Source organism: Meles meles, chromosome 2 (assembly GCF_922984935.1).
Source record: "Meles meles chromosome 2, mMelMel3.1 paternal haplotype, whole genome shotgun sequence".
Taxonomy (NCBI): Eukaryota; Metazoa; Chordata; class Mammalia; order Carnivora; family Mustelidae; genus Meles; species Meles meles.
The window spans coordinates 13,305,513-13,327,838 of record NC_060067.1 but is presented as its reverse complement, the minus strand read 5'-3'; the positions used below and the strand labels follow the sequence as shown (position 1 = coordinate 13,327,838).

At 39.2% G+C, this 22,326-nt stretch overlaps 1 protein-coding gene across 2 annotated transcripts; it reads right to left on the bottom strand.

Annotated features, from left to right (window-relative positions):
• Positions 1 to 295: 295 nt before the first annotated feature.
• On the bottom strand, positions 296 to 16,262 carry GNRHR (gonadotropin releasing hormone receptor). 2 transcript variants are annotated; one of them, XM_045989153.1, is made up of 3 exons: positions 15,747 to 16,262; positions 3,790 to 4,009; positions 296 to 584 (listed from the first exon to the last, which is right to left on the bottom strand). In XM_045989153.1, the coding sequence occupies exons 1-3, from the start codon at positions 16,260 to 16,262 to the stop codon at positions 340 to 342; spliced, it is 981 nt and encodes a 326-aa protein (XP_045845109.1). In that variant the 3' UTR covers positions 296 to 339. The 2 variants fall into 2 exon arrangements, with proteins under 2 accessions (XP_045845109.1, XP_045845118.1); XM_045989162.1 differs by having other exon boundaries at positions 557 to 584; positions 3,790 to 3,881.
• Between the last annotated feature and the right edge of the window lie 6,064 nt (positions 16,263 to 22,326).

Below are 22,326 nucleotides of genomic sequence, written 5' to 3'. Positions count from 1 at the left end.
CATTTTCAAACCTATATACATTAATAGACAAGGAGAAAGTGATAAGAAACCTATGTAATGTGTCATAGGAGCCCAGAAAGGGCAGATATTAATTCAGAAATTTGCGATCATGAGGGGATATTTTATTTTTCTTGAAATTTCTTTTTCTTTGTGTTTGTATCTTTTATTTGCATTTGAATTTCTAACAATGTGATTTTGACAGGAAGAAGGATGTTAATATAAATGAAAACTCTGCTTTATTTGTATGTACATGTGCAGCCACGTTTGTGTTTATTATTCCCATTTGGTGAAATTCACTACCTGGCTCTTCTTTATCTGATGTCCTACCTCGGCTATCAATCACAGAGAGAAATACCCATATATAAGGGGATCAAAGCAGGGATTTAGAAGAGCGAAGAGGAAGAAGAAGTGACTTACTGGGTCTGACACCCTGTTTACCATTTCCGGATCAAACCAGTACCAAATTCCTAGGACATAGTAGGGAGTCCAGCAGACAGTAAATGAGGCGGCAAATGCAACCGTCATCTTTAGGGTCCTCAGCCGAGCTCTTGGTATATTATTCTTGGATTGATTCAGTTGGAGCTCTGTTAGATAGAGAAAAAAGTAGGTGTTTAAAGACCAGTTTTGTTACAAAACCAAAAAGGACAAAAAGGAAGAGTCACTGATTCAAACTAATTAATGGAATAGGAATAAATTTCCAATATCCTTAATAATCGAAAATTTAAAAAAATTTTTTTTAAAAAAGATTTATTTATTTGACAGACAGAGGTCACAAGTAGGCAGAGAGGCAGGCAGAGAGAGAAGGCAGGTCCCTGCTGAGCAGAGAGCCCGATGCGGGGCTCGATCCCAGGATCTGGGATCATGACCTGAGCCGAAGACAGAGGCTTTAACCCACTGAGCCACCCAGGCGCCCCAATAATCGAAATTTGTTTGAAAAGGATATGAATGTTCCAAGTTTTCCACTATGTCATATAATGAATAGAGAAGATGAAAGACAACAGTGCTCTTAAAAATAAGTTTCCACCAGACTAATCCGGATCTGAAAAGTGTGCGTCCTCCACCTCTTAAAACACAAATTTCAGAGAATAGACTGAAGTGGAGCTGAACTGAATTATGTGTTTACACAGAACTATACTTACTATCTGAGGATCTCTGACAGTAAGGATGATGAAAATCACACGGGGATGAAAGGATATTACCCAAAGTTATCTTTCTCAGCCATGTGCTTCTTTGATGATATTCAAAACAATTTCCCTTTTCATATCAATAAATCATTTAAAGTTCATGTGTGTGCGTGGTGTGTGTGTGATGTGTGTATGGTTGTATGTGTGGAGCTCGTGTGTGTGGTATCTGTGTGGTGTAGGTGAGGTGTGTCTGTGTTTGTTACATATGTGGTGTGTGTGTGTGTGTGTGTGTGTGTCTGTAAATTCACTGGAGTTTAATGGAATTGCTGACTCTAACAGGCTGCTTGCATGATGTTTAGCATGTAGTTCTTAACTGCAGTTTTAAAATACCCCAAATATATTCTTACGTTTCATAATCCAGAACTACTATTTTATTTTAGTTTATTTTTTTAAAAAGATTTTATTTATTTATTTGAGAGGGAATGAGAGAGAGAGAGAGCATGAGTTGTCAGAGGGAGAAGCAGACTCCCTGCCAAGCAGGAAGCCTGATGCGGGACTCGATCCCGGGACTCCAGGATCATGACCTGAGCTGAAGGCAGTCGCTTAACCGACTGAGCCACCCAGGTGCCCCCAGAACTACTATTTTAAAATAAAAAATACCCTTCACATGCTGTATTTTTTTCTGAGGGAAACAGATCATGCTTTTCAGAAGTAGGTGTTTTGCAACTTACTCATTGATCACAAAAGAGTAGAAATATGGAGAAAACATTTATATGTATGATATTTTAATTATAAAATTAATTTTTGACTAGAAATGTTACCATCAGTAATTTATTGAGTACAGATTAGTTGTAGATTTCTGTCATACGAATCTAATTATCATTTCCTATGTACCTTGTTCTTTTCACACGTTATTTCGTTTAATCCTCAATATCTGTAAACGTTAGTGACATAAGTAATAAAGCTATCAATAGGAATGAACACATTTAAAAAAGTATCTTGGCTTAGCACAGGGGCCGAATCTGAAAAAATGTTGGATCTTCCGTAACATACGGTCCTTCTACCTCTTTTGAGATATCATCGTATTTCCTTATTGGTTTTACTGTCTGTTTTCTTCTAGACTGGAGACTCCATGAAAGCGGGATAGTTACTGGGCTGTTTTATTCACCGTGGTATCCATATCTATCACCATTTCCAGCAATATTGAGTCGTTAATACATATTGGTAGAATAAGAAAAATATTAATTAACTAAATCTGTCTTAGTAATATTTAACTATTGCTCCTTGCCTTTGCTGTTTCTTTTTTTCTTTCCTTTTTTTTTTTTTTTAAGGTTTTGCTTATTTATTTGAGAGAGAGAGCATGAGAAGGGAGAAGGTCAAAGGGAGAAGCAGACTTCCCAAGGAGCAGCAGGGAGACTGATGTGGGACTTGATCCCAGGACTCCAGGATCTTGACTTGAGCTAAAGGCAGTCCCTTAACCAACTGAACCACCCAGGTGCCCTGCCTCCATTGTTTTTTTTTTTTTTTTTTTTTTTCTCTGCTTCTGCCTGGCTCACATTTTTGCAGATTAATCCCTATTTGAGAGCTACCTTCTTATTCTCCCTGTGCCCCTCTTAGACACCCCTTATAGAACTGAATTTCTCTGGGATAAGATTTTGAGGGCAAGTGTTTTTGCAGTATATTTCTGAAGAAGTATCAAATACCGTTTTGTGCCGGGAACCACCCAAGTATTACCATAATTATTTCCTTGAGAAAATGTCTGCGGAGAGTAATCACATACAGTAATTAAGACGATTCTCTGTTAAGGTGTACCCGTCTAACTTAAGCGCCATGGCCTGGGTAACATGTCTTCTGGATGTCATGCCAACATCGCCATGTTTAGTTTGCAAAGTCCCACATTTTAGTTTGGGAGACTGCACCAGAGCATGGAAGCAAAAGAGGCACAACCACAGCTGTGAAGATTCAGATGAAAGAGCCAGTTACATTTCAACAGCATTTCACGCACCAGCAGCGGCCCGCACACCGGCGCACGGTTCTGTTGTGCGGAAAGGGGATCTGAGTGGGAAGCGGAGCAGCTCAACTTCAAGGAGTCTCTTGACGCTGCTTTAACGAGGTGTGCTTTGCAATATTCTAGAAATCCGGTGTTTGGTCTAGAGTTGTGGTGGGCCCAGTGGGATCAATTTGCCGATGCTTATACTGGGTACAATGAGGTAATTGTTCCTTCATTTTTACTTTCATGATACAAATTTCATGATACACTGGGAGATACCAAATTACCTCATCTGTAATTTGGGGATAATAAAAGTGTAATAAAAGTATCACCTTATGGAGTTACTGTGATTATTAAATATGCAAACTGCTTGGAATAGTATCGGGCACCTAGTAGCTGCCACTCTGCGCTGAAAATTGCCATTTAAAACCTGTTTATCCGAGGCGCCTGGGTGGCTCAGTGGGTTAAGCCTCTGCCTTCGGCTCAGGTGATGATCCCAGGGTCCTGGGATCGAGCCCCACATCGGGCTCTCTGCTCAGCGGGGAGCCTGCTTCCTCCTCTCTCTCTGCCTGCCTCTCTGCCTGCTTGTGATTTCTCTCTGTCAAATAAATAAATTAAAAACAAAACAAAACACCTCTTTATCCACAATTAGCGCCTAATCCAAGAAATACGTACTGTGGGGATCCTGATGAAGGACCCGTGTCAGGGTGAAGATGATTTTTGCGTTGCAGATTAACGTGATGAGAAGAGGGATGAGGAAGAGGCAGCTGAAGGTGAAGAAGTTATAAAAGGCTTGATGCCACCATTGCGGGAAACTGCAGTGTGTCACACACTGAGAGAAACCTTCTGTCTGTCCAGAGCTATCGGCTAAGTGGATCATCCTGAAGATATATAACTGTGTGAGGAAAGAAAAAAAAGTAGGAAATGGCGTTACTTTCTTTCAAACAGTACTTGCATGTTTTCTTGAAAGCTTTTTCCTTCTGCATTCTTTTTTTTAAAATTTCTTTTCAACGTACGGTATTCATTGTTTTTGCACCACACCCAGTGCTTCATGCAACACGTGCCCTCCCTATTACCCACCCTGGTTCCCCCAACCTCCCACCCCTGACCCTTCAAAACCCTCAGGTTGTTTTTCAGAGTCCATAGTCTCTCATGGTTCACCTCCCCTTCCAATTTCCCTCAACTCCCTTCTCCTCTCCATCTCCCCTTCTGCATTCTGCAGGCCTTTGAACGTGTTGCCCAAAGCAACGGCTCAGCCCCTTGACGTTACCCTTTTGGGGCTTCAGTGAAGAGTTGTAAGTGGATCTTTACTTATATTTGGGTATATTTGGGTAATGTGAATGAATCTATGGGATTTGGGATTTTTTGGAAATTATTTCAACTAGCAGAACAATCATCAACCAAGGATTTAAACACCGTTTGTATTTCAATCTCAGATGCAATTATGCTGCGTAAAGTTTTTGCAAGTGAATTTTGTCTATCACTATATCGGCAGCACCCGAACCTGTGTCTAACTGTTAGAATGTGCCCCCAAAATACATATTTAACTTTTATTTTTGAGACACTCAACCCCATTAAAATGGTCAAAAGACATGAATAGACCATTCACAGAAAAAGATATAGCAGTGCGCTTTGGCATGTGAAAAGATGTTCAACCTCATTTGTGTTAAAGAAAATGCCAATTAAGGCTACGCTGAAATGGCATTTTTCACTCTCAAGACAGGCAAAAATGAAAAATAGCAACACATTGTCATGGCCACGTTGTGGGGAAATAGATACTCTCCCACATTGCTGGTAGACATGGAAATTGGCACAATCCCTATGGAGAAGAATTTGGCCATAAGTAGCATAACTATGTGTGCATTTACCTTTGAGCCAGCCATCTGACATCCAGGAATTTACTCTGAAGATACACTCCTACTTCCGTTATATGAAAATACACAGGCACAAGGTTATTCCTTGATGCATTGCTTTTAATTGAAAAATATTGAAAAGAGCTTAAATACCAATTCATACAACAGTAGCTGAATACAATCTGGCGGCCCACACAATGGAGAAAAAGAATGAGCAAGATCTCCATGTAGATTTCTGTGCACGTGTGCGTGTGTGTCTCTCTGTGTGTGTATTTTCTAGCTCTGTCTGTCTGCTGGGAGCCTAGGAACAAGGACTTGCTAGTGGCAATAAGCACATTCATCACTCTTGTACCCAGATTTTGTTTACAAATATATTCTCTACCAAAAGGAACCAGAGCTCATTGGAGAAGCGGGTGATTCCCAAGGCCGGCACAGGCAAACTATAATATGTGCTTAGAACAGCTTGTGCCGAAAAGCCAGGAAGTACTAAAAGAATAGTAGAGTATGTCAGAAGAGCTCTAGAGCCGGCTTGAAAGAAAGTCTGGGACAGTGTAAGCATTGAAAACAAAACCACAAAACCAAAAAACAAAGCCCCGATAAAAAGGAATGATTAACCGTTGGATAAATTAAGGATCCACGAGTCCATGATGATAATACATTACAAAACAGTAACAACAAAGAAATGAACAGGGGGAAAAAACTCTTTATTATTGTAGAAAGCCAACTAATAAATGTATAAGGAATGATGAAAGTAGTGATTACCAGATGGTAATAATAAATGATTTAGGCAAGAATCATCAATGGATAGTAAAAACATGGGTGAAGTTTGAGGAAAGCAGGATTTACATAATTTCTAAGTATCTACCTGTAAGATGCTTATTCATTATGAAGAGTAAAATTAATAACGTGACTGTAGAGAAAGACAAAATAATTAATTAGCATTGCCAATAATGGGACCAATGGACAGCAGCCGCTTCCTTATATAATGCTTTGAGAAGTTCTCACCATCACTTCTTTGGTATTTCTGTCTGAAGTGCATAACCTGCATCTAACCATGAGAAGACATCAGACAAAATCAAATAGAGGGGCATTCTACTAAATAAGTGGCCTGAGCTCTTCAAAAACATCAATGTTATGAAACACAAAGAGAGACTGAGGAATGGTTTCAATTGAAAGGAGGCTAGTGAGATGTGGCAGCTGAATCCAATGTACAATCTTGGATTTTCTTTTGTTAAAATGTTAAAAGGGACATCATTGGGACAGTTGGTGAGATATGAATAAATTATATGGATTAAATAACAGATTTTTTTTTAACCATACTCAGTCTATCTTATCGGAATTCTGCGTAAGATTTTGGTTGGAAAATTTTTCCTATAGCTCACACAACCATAAATAACAGTATTTTTTCAGTGTTAATTTCCTGATTTTGATTTTTGTACTGTATGTGCCAGAAAAACCACCTTGAAGTATTAAAAGGGACATCATGTGTGAATTTACTTTTAAATAATGCAGAAAAAAATGCGTTTAGGAGACAAAACAAATAAACAGAGGCAGTAAAATATTAATATTTGGGGAAGCAGAGGGAAAGGTATTCCAGAAATCTTTGTGTGATTCTTGCAATCTTTCTTTAAATGTGAATTTTTTTTAAAGATTTTATTTATTTATTTGACAGACAGAAATCATAGGCAGAAAAGCAGGCAGAGAGAGGAAGGGAAGCATGCTCCCCGCTGAGCAGAGAGCCCGGATGCCGAAGACGGAGGCTTTAACCCACTGAGCCACCCAGGCACCCCGAAATTATGTTTTTTTAAAAAAATTACAAATTACATCAACTATTAAAGAAATGTTTTAAGTAGTTTTCAAAAACAAGTTCTAATAGACATTCACCCATTCTTTCCCCATTTATCAAGCACACTTCTTGTCCAGTCATTTCTAAGCTTTTCTACTGAGAAACTTCATTTTACTATGATACATTATTAAAATGAGAAGAGTGCTCAAGCACTATAAAACTAATAGCAAGTAAATTCAAGCAAGAATGTTACAGGATTTTTAAAATTTTAAGGAAATGAGATTTTTTAACGTTTTTGATTGAATTAATAAATTTTAATTTAATTAATTCCACAGGTCTAGGATTTCTTTCTTTTCTGAGGTATTGGAGAGGGAGTGGAGTGTTCCTTAAAAAAAAGAACACTTATTTACTCTCTTTGCTTGTAGAGTAGAAAAATTTAATAAAATATAAATATAATAAACAATAAATAAAATATAGTAAACATAATATAAAATATAATGCTGTATCTTCTTTTTTTTTTTATTTGACAGAGAGAAATCACAACTAGGTAGAGAGGCAGGCAGAGAGAGAGGAGGAAGCAGGCTCCCCACTGAACAGAGAGCCCGATGCGGGGCTGGATCCCAGGACCCTGGGATCATGACCTGAGCCGAAGGCAGAGGCATTAACCCACTGAGCCACCCAGGCGCTCCTGTATCTTTTATTTGTAATCAAAATGTTGATTTTCGGGGCGCCTGAGTGGCTCAGTGGGTTCAAGCCTCTGCCTCGGCTCAGGTCATGAACCCAGCGTCCTGGGATCCAGCCCCTCGTCGGGCTCTCTGCTCCGCAGGGAGCCTGCTTCCTCCCCCCTCTCCCTCTGCCTGCCTCTCTGTCTACTTGTGCTCTCTGTCTGTCAAATAAATAAAATCTTAAAAAAAAAAATGTTCATTTTCAGTTTCAGACCTCCTTTCAAGGGCAAAATAGTATTTTTAAATTAATCCACTAGAGGGCGCCCAATGATTATATAATCAAATTTAAAAGTTCAGAAACCAAACACCTGTTCAGCTAACTCTACTTTACAATCCAGACCAACTTTTCCGCATCACAAAGTAACCATTTAAATTTTCCATACTTCTTTGCAACCTGAACTTATTTAAAGTTTAGTTTCGAATTTGGCCTGACAGATGTTGTGAGTTGGAGGGCTTTGGAGGCCTTACTTCACATAGAACCTAAAAATCTATTATTTCTTTAAAACCTTAGCTACTTCTCTCCCTATCTTCCCAGTCATACTTGGACCCATATGACCCAAGTTTGACTTTCTTTTCTGCACTGCTCTGCCAAAACTTCACTTTAATATTTCATATTTTTAAGTCATAATGATGAAACTTTGAAATAAAGTACTATGATTTGAGCTAATGGTTATCTTTGTTTAATAAATGCTTATTTTTAATTTATTTAAATTTTTCGTTTTGAGAGAGAGAGAAGTAGGGGAAGGGCAGAGGGAGAGGGAGAGAGAATCTGAAGCAGACTCCCCACGATGAGTGCAGAGCCCTTCAATGAGACTCGATCTCACGACCCTGAGATCATGACCTGAGCTGAAATCAAGAGTCCGACGCATAACCGACTGAGCCACCCAGGCACTGCAAATGCTTATTGTTAAAGCAGTTTCTTGGTCAAGAATTATAGTAGGTGCTCTCTGTCATGAAAGATGAGCCAGATATATCCTGCTGTCAGAGAATTTAAAATTAGGGAGGGGAGGTATAGCATGTATGTGACACCAGCCACACAAGGTAGACTGTTGTAAGTTCTCAAAGAGTGATACGGTAGATCATTAGGGTAACTTAGGTTCTTACTGCCCATGGATAAGCTGAACCTAGCTTATTTGTGCTCCGAGGCCATGTTCGTTGGAATGATTAATATAGGGATCCACTTTACTTTCAATGTTTTGTTTTTTGTCCTTGGATTATAATTCTTTAATTTCTTGGTTTCTCCTCTCTCATCCTGGGCCCCAGTTCTCACCAATGTTTGCTTTATTTTGCCATAAAAAAAGCATCTGTTTTCCTTCTTGAAAGTCGTTGGCAGATGCTTCTTGGAGTATTGTTTTTGACCCTCACTTTACCCCAGACTAATTGCGTTATTACCTAATCCTTTCCAGCGGTGATTATCGTGAGGTGATGTGCTTCAGTTTCCTCATCTATAAAATGGAGATATTGACAGTATTTACCGCTAGGAGCTGTCAAGACAATCACTTGAGTTAATGCTTGCAAGGCACTTAGAATAATGCCTGGCACACAGCTTTGTGCAAGTTGAAACCATTACTATTATAAAAATTGCAAGGCACACAACTTGTAAATGTGTATCCATATATATTAATTTATATATTTATAAATGTTTACCATATATCTCTTCCTGCTCGCTCTTAGCCATCTGTTCTCAACTTAAGACTTTCCTGCCTTTTCTTTCTCTAGTCTCCTACAGGAAAAAAAACAAAACAAAACAAAAAAACCTGAAATAGACGACATTGCATAGTGTAATATAGTTTAGTAGCTAAAAGCTCTGGGTATGGAGTTAACCGAATGGACTGATATCTGCACTTACTAGATGGTAATCTTGGGCTTTTTTTTTTTTTTTTAGATTTTTTTTTTTATTTGGGAGAGAGAGAGGGCGCACAAGCAGGGGGAGCAGCAGGCAGAGGGAGCAGTAGGCAGAAGGAGAAGCAGGCAGAGGGAGAAGCAGGCTCCCTGATGAGCAGAGATCCTGATGCGGGACTTGATTCCAGGGATCAAGACCTGAGCAGAAGGCAGATGCTTAATTGATTGAGCCACCCAGGAGCCCCAATATTGGGCATTTTATAGAACATTCTTAACCCTAGTTTCTGTATGAATGAAGATTATAACTATATATAATATGTAGGGTTTTGGGAGCCTTACATGAGATAATGCATGCAAAAGGATTTAGCACAACTCCTGACACATAATTATATATTCCATAAATAATGTTTATCATGATCATCATTATTGTTATTTATTTATTTATGTATGTTTGTTCATTGTTGTTATTTATGTTATTAGTTTGCTACTTCTATGTTCCAGTATAATTCTTGGCGTATTGTGCCAGTGATGAGTATTGATTGGATTTAAGCTGCTTGTCATGTTCAGAAGTACATTCTAGTCCGATCAAGTACATTCTGTGTGTCAAGGCACGCCTCTATACCTCTTCAGATCACATATCTTTACACCAAAAACTAAAGGATGTCTCATATATCTTGCCTTCCAACCTAGGTCAGTGATAGAATTTAAATGCCGTCAGCATGTAATGCTCCATATTAACACAGATGAACGAGTGGTATGAACTTCCGCAAGATTCTTGTGGTGAGAGATGACTGCCGTTGGAAACCATGTGATTTTTGATTAGATATGAACACACCTAATTCAAGAAATGTTTTCTCCTCAACGTGTACTTACCAGCCCAACCACACAGAGTCTGAAGGCAGATTTTCTTTCAGGTCATGTTGTTTCCTTCCCTTCCCTTCTTTTTTCTTTTCTCCCACTCTCTTTCCCTCGTTCTCTCTCACCCTTCCTTCTTTTCTTCCTTCCGACCTTATTTTACTGTTACAGATAATACCTTCAAAACTTGCATTGTTATGCTTTGACATATATTGCTTTCAGAATGAGTAGGATAGCTTGTTAACTAGAGGTAGTTTGGCAAACCTGACTTATCAGTCAGAATGAATGCTATAATTTTGAGAAATTGGAAATCAATCTTCAGGGAAGCAATTCTCTTTGCTGTCTCTTAAAGAATCATTTAATATTCATACTTATATTTCCCTATTATTTTCCCTCCTGACTTCAAAAACTCCATTGTGAACAAAGGAATGAAAATAGGAGGAGAGGAAGGAAAGAACATTAATGGAGTGTCTAAGCATAAAGTCTTGTACTAGGTGATTTTATGTATCTTATTCTTTACAATTTATTCTTCACCACTATTCTTTTAAATTTAGTTAAGTAACTTATTCAGAGCCACAGAGATGGTAAGAGAGAGCATTAGGATTTAAAACCAACTTTGTTTAAATCCAATACTCATGCCATTTCTATTATTTGCCTTCCAATCTTTGCTGCAGAGAGATCTAAGGTCTTCAGAGACCGTGGGCAGGCCTAGTGAATGCCTCCTTATCCCTTTTCAGCAAGAACAGCTCCGCTCATATGTTTCATGTATTTATTGGGGCTCCTGATAGAATTTGGCTTTTTAAAAAATTCCATTACTAGGAAAAAGTTTGGAAGTTCAGCTATGCAATGCTGAAACTTCTGAAAATATATCCTCAAACTATCACAGAATTACTCAGTAACAGATGATCAGTCTGTGCACCAGAGGACGATGATTAAAGTCATCCTTTCAATGTGAATTAGCCGCTAAGGATGAACCTTTGTCAGTGGGCTTATCTGGAGAGCATGGTGAACCAGGAGGTTGACTTGGGATGTGTCACAGTCTAGAAATAAAAAGTCCTCTCAATCTCTCATCTTTCCCATTAAATATGTGTAACATTAGTAATGGGGTTAAAACCTCTTTATTCAGAGAGAGAGCAGAGAGCTCTAATATCAAAAACCAAAACTGAACTTAGTAAAAAGACATGAGTCCAACAGGCCAAGTGACATTGGGAAAGTCAATGAACCCCTTTGGACCAGTCATTTTTGAGCTGAAGATTTTTTTTTTTAAGATTTTATTTATTTGTCAGAGAGAGGGAGAGAGAGTACAAGCAGGCAGAGTGGCAGGCAGAGGGAGAAACAGGCTCCCCACTGAGCAAGGAAGCTGATGTGGGACTGGATCTCAGGACTCTGGGATCATGACCTGAGCTGAAGGCAGAAGCTTAACTGCCTGAGCCACCTGGGCGCCCCTGACTGCAGATTATACCCATCAGTTAGTTGCAATCAACATTAAAAAATGAAATGAAACAGAGTTGAATTTTTGTGAAAAATTTTCTCAGTTATAGGTGTGTGAGAAACAGACAGACAAAATCTCTATGTGGTATGTACTTCTAACTTTGGGTTACCACCAGAAAGATTCGCACACCATTGCTCTCAAAGATACTCTTTATGCTTTCTCTGATACGCCGGATGGGGATAATAACATGGCTGTTACATACTGCATAGAATGAGGTTTTTCAGCAAACTTCAGTAAAGTGCTTTATAAATATAATCTGCTGCTGAGAGTAAGGATGAGTCATGGGTTTCACCATGAAATAGTACTGTCATTTTCTGTGGCCCAGATGCACATAAATCTCTCAGGAAGAGTAAAATGTATTTAAGGTCAGGCTATTAGATGAACATCCTAAACAATGAAAATTAATTTCATATTTTTTCTTACTACATCAAGATAGATAAGTATTTGACATTATCTTTCTATTATTGCTTTGATATACTTAGATGAAAATAATTGAATTAATAAAGCAATTTATTATTTTATTTTTTTTAAGATTTTATTTATTTATTTGACAGAGATGACAAGCAGGCAGAGAGGCAGGCAGAGAGAGAGGGGGGAAGCAGGCTCCCTGCTGAGCAGAGAGCCCGATGTGGGACTCGATCCCAGGACCCTGGGATCATGACCTGAGCCAAAGGCAGAGGCTTTAACCCACTGAGCCACCCAGGCACCCCTAAAGCAATTTATTTTTTATAGCCTCTGGGACAGTCCTTTAAAGGAGACTGACATTATTGGTTTGCATTTTAGATAGTATCACAAATTGACCTATTTCTTTTCTTTTTTTTAAACAAATATTTACTTATTTTAGAGAGAGAGAGCGCACAAGACAGTGCGCACTGTCACAGGCGGGTGGAGGCAGGGGCTGGAGCAGAGGGAAAGGAGAGGATCCTCTAGCAGACTCCCTGTAGAGCGCAGATTGCCAAAGAGGGGCTTGATCCCATGACCCTGAGATCACCACCTGAGCTGAAATTAAGAGTTGAACACTCAACCAATTTAGCCCCTCAAACTGACCTATTCCTACTTCTGTTTCAACTTTCATCGGTATCCCAACTTACCAACTAACTATTTTCCAAATACCTGTACTCACACGATGACCTTATATTGGTAACATTATGTCCCAGAGCAAATGTTTTCAGCTCTTTCAGAGCCTGCCTTCTTTCCCCCTTCAAACAAACAAAGAAATGACCAGGCAAGCAAACACTCCATTTCTCAACCCATCTGCCTATTTCAATGGTTCTACTGTTAAAACTCCTTGTCTAAAAATATCGGAGCTGTAGTTTACACCCTCTGGCTCTTAACTCCCTAAATCCAACTTGTTTCCAAGCTTTGTTTTTGTTTGAAATGTCCCTCTTACAATCAGTTCTCTCTGACACTACCCTAGCCACCAACATAATCACGTCATGGCCAGAAAAGCTGGGAAAGGTTTCTCTGTCTCTTGCATCTGTTTGGGTCTATGTAAATTTTCGTCAAGTATTTTTCTTAAAAAATCACTTTATTTCTTGCCCAGGACTCACGAAGGATTAATAGCTCCCACATTCATTTCAGAATTTCCCCGGTTATCACTGTCTTCCTTAACACGGGTCCACCATACTCCTCATTCACTGACTCCCTCATCCAAGCTTTTTGTTTAAGGAGAAGGTGAAGGATTTATTTAATCTGAAGAAAAATCACATTATCCAAACATTTTAAATTTCTATTTTTGCTAGTAATCTTACTAGGTACCTGGAATATTAATTAAGTTGAACATAACAGAGACTCGATCACTTAAGAGTGTATACCTTAATGGCAATGACCAGGAAATACATAATCATGATATTTTATGACAAATTGTTCACTACGAGGTGGAAGAAAAGGGGGCAACCACCAAATCTGATTTCCTGCTAGTCCTACCTCTCAATCTTTTGCTTCAGCCAGACAAGGCTCCTGTGAAAATTAATCACACTTTTCAACCCTTGCTGAAAATATATGTGATCTTTGACTAATTTTTTTCATCCAAATACCATCCATTTAAAAATTTTCAACTTATCCTATCTTTAGCCTTAAAACATTCCTTTCCCATTTCAACTCTTATTCATCTCTCCTTCTTCTTACACTTGTAATAGATTTTTTAAAAAGACTTTATTATTAATTTGATAGAGACACAGCAAGAGAGAGAACACAAGCAGGGAGAGTGGGAGAGGAAGAAGCAGGCTTCCCACAGAGCCAGAAGCCCAATGTGGGGCTGGATGTGGGGCTTGATCCCAGTACTCTGAGATCATGACCTGAGCCAAAGGCAACTGCTTAACCAACTGAGCCACCCAGGCATGGTACTTGTAATAGGTTTTAAAAGTGTTTCATATAGGGGCGCCTGGGTGGCTCAGTTGTTGAGCGGCTGCCTTTGGCCCAGGTCATCATCCCAGGGGTCCTGGGATCAAGTCCTACATTGGGCTCCCTGCTTCTCCTTCTGCCTCTGTCTGTTGCTCCCCCTGTTTGTGCTTGCTGTCAGTCTCTCTCTCTGTCAAATAAATAAATAAATAAAATCTTTATTTAAAAAGTGTTTAATATATTAAAAAAATTTTTTTAAAAAGTGTTTAATATATAGTTGTATGTTGTATTAGTTTTATATAAGTTTTGTTTCCACAGTTGAATTACACTTTCTTTGAGGGCTGTTTCTTTGTTTCATCAGCATCAGACTCAGTGTGAAGAGCCTAACTTACTTATCTTCCCTAAGAAAATCAATAAATAAGTAGTACTCTTACTTTAAAGAAACAAAATGGAAAACTTCAGGCATAAGCCTTAGCTAAATAACATCATTTGGCGAGAAACATTTACTAAGCCTATTATTATATATCTAGTCACTGTGAGAAGCATTGTATTATACTTTTCTCCAGGCAGATCAAAACATTTTAGCTTTTCCCATTTTTCCTGCTATAAAATACATCCTAATTAAATGGATCTAGTATCCAGAAACAATGAGTTAAGTGAGGAATTGGTAGGAAAATTTCGTTATCCAACTTTCTAGAGTTTTGCTCTGTTTAGTGAGTTCTGCAGGGCAGGATTTTTTGTTTGTTTATTGTTGTTGTTGTTGTTGTTTTTAACCACCTGGCTCATAGTAGAATGTCTAGATAACTTCCATTTTAGAGGCTGGTTTTTGGAACATCCTGGTTAACTTGGACGTCACTACTTGACATATCCTTGTACCCTAGGTTCATCATCACACCGTGCCTTTACAAGCATACAGATAACTTCTTTATCTGTTATTAAAGGATCTTTGCTCTCTGTAACAATGTGTCCTTTTCTTCAGAGATATGGCTGCTCAAAGAGGCTGATTCTGCAGGTTAGTTAATCAGGTTGCCTCTGATGAGGACAATCTGGAGCAGTATCTGAGGCCTACACCAACAATCCTGATGTTGCTGTCAGCCTGTTGCAGTCTAGCCTACTCCAGCTAAGCTCAAGTAAATCCCAGAGAAATATTCAAATTTCAAAAGTCCACGATTTCCCACATTTCCTCTTTGTTCAATTCCGCCCAGCTGCAAACTGAGGAACAACATACTAGTTAAAGAATAATTCCAAGTTGCAACAGTAACAGAGTCGTTTCCACTTAAGTCCCAATGAGACAAGTTATAAACACTCTATACCTGTGCAGATTTCACAGTTCCTCAAGATTCTCTCCATATCAATCAGAGTGAATGGAAAACTAGATGAAAGAATAAGATGGGGAGTGAGGTCAAATTTGACAAAAGCTACATTTTTTGAGGAGCATTTACTACGTACCAGAGCTCATGCTAGACACTTTAATGCATTGTTCATTTCATCTTCACGAAAGCTGCCTAAAGTAGGCATTATCTCCGTTTTATAAATGAAGGAACTGAAACTCAGAGAAGTTAAAAGATGTGCCCAAGGTAACAGAGCCAGGATTAAATTCCACTCTCTAATTCCCTGAGTCAAATCTTTCAAAGATAATACAATGCTGCTTTTGACTTGCGATCATAAAATGCAGCCCTCGAGCTTAGATAGGGAATCTGTGATTGCCATATCCTAAAAAGTTCACGTTAGTGGTTTACCTGTGGTCCAGCCAAGATACCACTGAGGAGCCAGGCCAAGCCAATCATGGACTGTCCAATGCCATTGCTTTTCATAGCTAGAGGCCTCGTGATGGCCAGGGAGCGGTCCAGGCTGATCACTACCATCATGAAGGCTGGGGCATACATGGAGAAAAGCTTCAGGTAGCTGAGGACTTTGCAGAGGAACTCTCCGGCATACCACTGGACCGTAATGTTCCACATTCCATCCAGCGGCATGACAATCAGAGTCTCCAACAGGTTGGCTAAGGTCAGATGTTTTAAAAGCACCTTCATTCTCGACAGCTTTCTCCCTTTCTCTTTCTTTTGAGTCCACTTCTGAAGTTTCAGCAGGAAAGAAGCATTAAAACTTGCAGAGAGTAGAAAAAGGAAGAAAGTAACTGTCACTCGGATCTTTCCAGATACGGTCAGGGTGGGGAGGTTGCCCTGCACCAGCGGGTTGCTGCTGTTTACCGCTGAGCAGTGATTTTGATTCTGTTCGGGAGAGGCACTCGCCATGTTTCCCGACTGACCGAGAGCTTCAAGACTTGGGTTTCTGGCCCTTGTGATGTTTTGTCATAATCTAGCCCAAAGCTCCGTTTTATTTCTGCCTTCTTGGAGTGGAAACGTCACAGGTTTAGATTTATGTCAAATGTTGTCCCTGGGCTGCTTTATGTTTAATGTAAAAGATCAAGGTGAACTTGTTTTGCGGGCTAATAATCCAACAGAGTGCTAAAACAGAGCACGTGGGACACATTCTGAGGGCCACATGTAACTGTAGTACCGCAGCAGATGGCCTGGTTTTCACAACAATTTTCCCAAGTACAGAAGGACACTTGAGGCTTAATTCTGAATTTAAAATTCACTCATGCTACTATTTATGTAACTTAAAGAGATTTTCTAAAAACTATGAAGTGTTACTAATCTGTCCAACAAATACGAAATGAAGATGAAGAAAAATACTAAAAAAGAACTTTATCCGTTCAAATCTGTTGTTTAAAGAAGTTAATTCACTTCTCAAAAACATTTGTTTTTCTTTTTCAATCACACACTGCTGTACCTTCACACACTAGACAAATACGTTCATTTAAAATCATCCTCCACAAAATATCAAATTAATACCTTTACGGAACTAATTTGATCTAATACAAATTGGTGTGCATCCAGATTTATCTGTTGATCTATATGGCCCCACTCCCCATGCTTAGGCTGTAGTAAAAATGATTAACTCTTTATTATTGCCCTTTTATAATTGTTTAAATATTATACTTGACATTTTTGCACATTATTGCATATAGCTAAATATTGGAGAGAATACTCTATAAATGCTGTACCCACATTTATATATATTTATATATAATATGAATATTTGCTTAAATTCCTTTGTATGTTATCTGATCATTTCAAATTGGGGCCACTTAGAAACTCTCTGTGTTACTGCTTTAGCTTTCATGCTGAGTGTTTGATGATGTTATTTACTAACACTGATATGACTTACACTGGAATTTATTAAATCACTAGCTTGATTTGTCTTTTATCAGCTAGTTTGCTTTTGTGGTAGCTAAAGCAGGAATAACAATAAGAGCAACTCAGCAGGCGCCTGGGTGGCTCAGTGGGCTAAGCCTCTGCCTTCAGCTCAGGTCATGATCTCAGGGTCCTGGGATCGAGTTCCGCGTTGGGCTCTCTGCTCGGCAGGGAGCCTGCTTCCTCCTCTCTTTCTCTGCCTGCCTCTCTGCCTACTTGTGATCTCTGTCTGTCAAATAAATAAATAAAAATCTAAAAAAAAAAAATTAAAAAAAGAGAGCATACTCAGCAAGGAGTAAGCCTCTCTCTCTCCCCCTGCTCATGCTCTTTCTCTTTTTTTTCCTCTCTCTCTCCTGAATAAATAAATAAAATATTTTTTTTTAAAAATAAAATATTTTAAAAAAAAGAGTTTAGGTGACTCTCTTGACTCAGATGGTCCATTCTTATTGGTTCCTTTGTTTGTTTTTTCCATCTCATATGCATCAGTTTAATAAATAGTTACTGGGTACCTGCTACATATACTCTTAGCATTTGCAGGTGATAAATTGTGCACCTGGCATCATCCGGGCCCTGAAGAAGCTTATTTGGTGCCACAGAAGATTAGATGAGAGTATTGGATATGTCCGTGTGCCTCTCAGACTCCCTCTGCGCCGGCCGCCACCTGCATCTGGAGGAAGGAAGAGCACTTGCTTACTGGGCTGCCTCTTGGCTGCCACCTCACGCCCAGAATTCCTGGCTTTCTCTCACCACTTCTAGACGTGAAGGAAATATTACACTGCAGGACGTGGACTCTGGCTTCCTAAGTGGCTTACTGAAGGGTCTGGAAATATTTTCACTTACTTGGTGAATACAATTTCTGCATATCAGAAATCTTGGGAACAATATTTTAAATGTCTGCTGAGTGGTATACAGGAAAAGAGTTATGTGAAAAAGCAGGTTTTCAATAATGAGACTTCTTATTTTACGAGGATGTTGGCAAATGAACCTGTGCTGGCAAATGGCTGTGGCTCACAGGAACCTAACCCCATATTTTTGTTAGGAACAAGTGTTCAGCATTCACCAATTAAGCGTTCATGGCAACGTACAAGTTGAACATTTTTCACACCATGTGGCCTTTTGAATTGTGCAGGTCAGTTACCATTTTTTTTTTTTTTTTTTGGCTTTCGCTGTCACAACGATGCTGTCCACTATATTTAAAAAAAAAATTAATCAGGGGTGACTGGGTGGCTCAGTGGGTTAAGCCGCTGCCTTCGGCTCAGGTCATGATCTCAGGGGTCCTGGGATCGAGTCCAACATCGGGCTCTCTGCTCAGCAGGGAGCCTGCTTCCTTCTCTCTCTCTCTCTCTGCCTACTTGTGATTTCTCTCTCTCGCTGTCAAATAAATAAATAAAATCTTAAAAAATTAATCCTCATCTCATGGATCCACAAATTTTCCCACTTTTCCACTTTTTCCATGGCTTCATCACACACTGATTATGTTTTAGAACTCTCTAGAGCAGCCACGTGTTCAGAACAGCAAATGTTCTCTTCCTTTTTCTGGATGTACCACATTGTCGATTCATTAACAATGAACTCACAGTCACCAGCACTCTTAACTCTTGTCCGAAGGAAGCTTTTTCAATACATGTATTTTTGGGGCAGCTGGGTGGCTCAGTGGGTTAAGCCTCTGCCTTTGGCTCAGGTCATGGTCCCAGGGTCCTGGGATCGAGCTCTGCATCGGGCCCCCTGCTCTGTGGGAAGCCTGCATCTCCTTCTCCCTCTGCCTGCTGCTCCCCCTCCTTGTGCTCTCTCTCTCTCTCTCAAATCAATCAATCAATCAATCTTAAAAAAAAAAACCTGTATTTTCTCTGTAAGGTACATTGCAGCCTTCTTGTGCTAAGGAACATTGGATAGCACTTCAGCACTATGTGGCCATTTTAAGCACTGGAATCACTAACAAAATGCACAAAATATGAAGAGCATGGCACCAAATATACTATGGAAAGGAAGCTTGCTTCTAGTATGAGAGCTGTGATGAGAATTGCACATCAGGCCATTCAAATTTCTCCCCACTCTGCGTATGCATGTGTCTGAGAACAATCATAAAAGCACTGTGGATATTGATTTGGGGTTAACAAATGAATTTTAGCAAATAGGTGACTTTAAAAGTAGTAGGATTGCCTGTACATAAAAATCAGTAAGTAAAACTAGGAAACAAATTCCCACCAGAACTCCCAAGTAAGTGAAACTGTATTACAAACATAAAATGTTTATAGCATTAAAAAACAGTGTTTTCACGCAGAACTTCACAATAGATTGAAATAAATACTATCTGTTGAGTCCTCAGCTCTTGAGAGTTTAGAAGAGGTAGTGAAATTATGTCTGTATAGAATAATTAAAAAGGCCAAAAAATGGCCAAAATTAGCAAGACAGGAAACAACGTGTGTTGGAGAGGATGTGGAGAAAGGGGAACCCTCTTACACTGTTGGTGTGAATGCAAGTTGGTGCAGCCACTTTGGAGAACAGTGTGGAGATTCCTCAAGAAATTAAAAACAGAGCTTCCCTATGACCCTGCAATTGCACTACTGGGTATTTACCCCAAAGATACAGATGTAGTGAAAAGAAGGGACATCTGTACCCCAATGTTCATAGCAGCAATGGCCACGGTCGCCAAACTGTGGAAAGAACCAAGATGCCCTTCAATGGACGAATGGATAAGGAAGATGTGGTCCTTATACACAATGGAGTATTATGCCTCTATCAGAAAGGATGAATACCCAACTTTTGTAGCAACATGGATGGGACTGGAAGAGATTATGCTGAGTGAAGTAAGTCAAGCAGAGAGTCAATTATCATATGGTTTCACTTATTTGTGGAGCATAACAAAGAACATGGAGGACATGGGGAGATGGAGAGGAGAAGGGAGTTGAGGGAAATTGGAAGGGGAGATGAACCATGAGAGACTATGGACTCTGAAAAACAACCAGAGGGTTTTGAAGGGGCGGTGGGGTGGGAGGTTGAGGAACCAGGTGGTGGGTAATAGGGAGGGCACGTGTTGCATGGAGCATTGGGTGTGGTGAAAAACAATTAATTCTGTTACGCTGAAAAGATATTAAAAAAAAGAATAATTAAAAAGGCATTGGTTTTACATCTGAGATATGTGACCATAAAATTTGTACCTACTATATTAGCTATACGATGTTCCTTATAACAGTTTGTTATTCTGAAGAACTCAAAAGGCTTTGCATACACCTCATGTCGGTTAATCTGAGCAGGGCCATATGCCTGAAACCATATAAAACAAGGTAATCCTTGGATAGATTTTACATATTGGAAAAGGTATTATATGTGGGCCCAGAAACCAAAAGAAAGGAAAAATATTCATGGTAAAATCTGATTACATTGAAATACATTTTGCCTTTTGCCCCTCATTTAGGGAAAGAAAAAACTGCTTTATTATTAATTTCTGCCTTTCCTTTCCTGCCTCTTTCCCTTTCTCACATTCATTCCCCACATTGTAAAGTAATGAAGAAACCAGAAGATAGTGTCAGAGAAGTAATGGGAGGAGAGAATTTCAGGACAGAGGGAGCGATCCATGCATCAAATATCTCAGTGACAGGATGAGGCCCAAAGAGAATTAATAGGATGTGAGAATTGGGAGGTATCAATGACCTGCCTAGAATGGCTTTGGTGCTTTTGGTGAGAATGACCATTAAAGAACACATGAAATCTGAGAAAGTGGGCATAAAGAAAAAGGGATCTAAAAACAGATATGTAAGTCTTGAGGATGTTTAGAGATTCAGAGATGGAACCAGTAGAGAGGGAGAACAAGTCAAGAGACTGGGACAAACGTGGCAGGAAGACAAGGGAAGCGATCCCTTAGCGGAGCTGATTATGCAGGAAGGCAGTAAGGGTTTAGGGTTGAAGGAAGTTAAGGAAGTTGGGAGTCAGGGAAGGAAGTGGATCTATGAAAGGGGTGGCAGTAGGGTAGTCTGAAATAAGAGGAAGGGTCAAGAAAAGAGGATCCTGTGGGAATGAAGACAAATTATAATGGAGGAAGGGAGTCTTCAACCTAGGAGGATGTAGATAGATATTTGAATTTAAGATTCCAGATGCAAAGTTGTTCTGATTAACAAGAAAGTACAGGATGTGGCCATGAAAGTGGATAGCTGAAAGAAAGAATGAAGTTTGATGCTATGTTAATTATGTCCTTTTTGTTGCAAGAAAAAGAATTGTTCTTAAATAATAGAGGTTTCTTTCATAATATACAATGCCTAGAAAGCCAGTAGGAACCCAGGCAGTTCCAGGGAGGAGCAAATCTCTATTTCATGATCTGAGTTGGTCCTCCAGCAGGATGTCTTTGCTTTTCTTTATATTATCTTCTCCATCCTCTTCTTGTACCTAATTGCTCAGGTCTTTCCGGACTGCAAGAATAAATTCTGAGGTGAGAAACAGAGATGGTGGTTTGGAAGTGACCCAGAGGAGCCAGAAATGGATTTTTAACACCTCTTTACCAATAAGACTAAAAGAATAGAAGACGACAGGTCAGTTATTATTTATTTATTTATTGGCTTATTTTATTTAAACTCTGTTAGTTAACCTACAGTGTATCATTAGTTTCAGATGTAGAGTTCAGTTATTCATCTGTTGCATATAATACTCAGTGCTCATCACATCATATGCCTTCCTAATGCCCATCACCCAGTTATGCCATCCCCCCATCCACCTCCCCTCCAGCAACCCTCTTGTTTCCTACAGTTAATAGTCTCTTATGGTTTGTCTCCTTCTCTGATTTTGTCTTATTTTTCCCATCCTTCCCCTTTGATCCTTTGTTTGGTTTCTTAAATTCCACATATGAGTGAAACCATATGATAGTTGTCTTTCTCTGATTGACTTATTTCACTTACCATAATACCCTCTAGCTCCATCCATGTTATTGCAAATGGCAAGATTTCACTTTTTTGATGGCTGAGTAATATTCCATTGTGAACATATATATATATATATGTATACATATATGTGTGTATGTATACACACACACATATATATATACACACACATATACACATATATATATGCC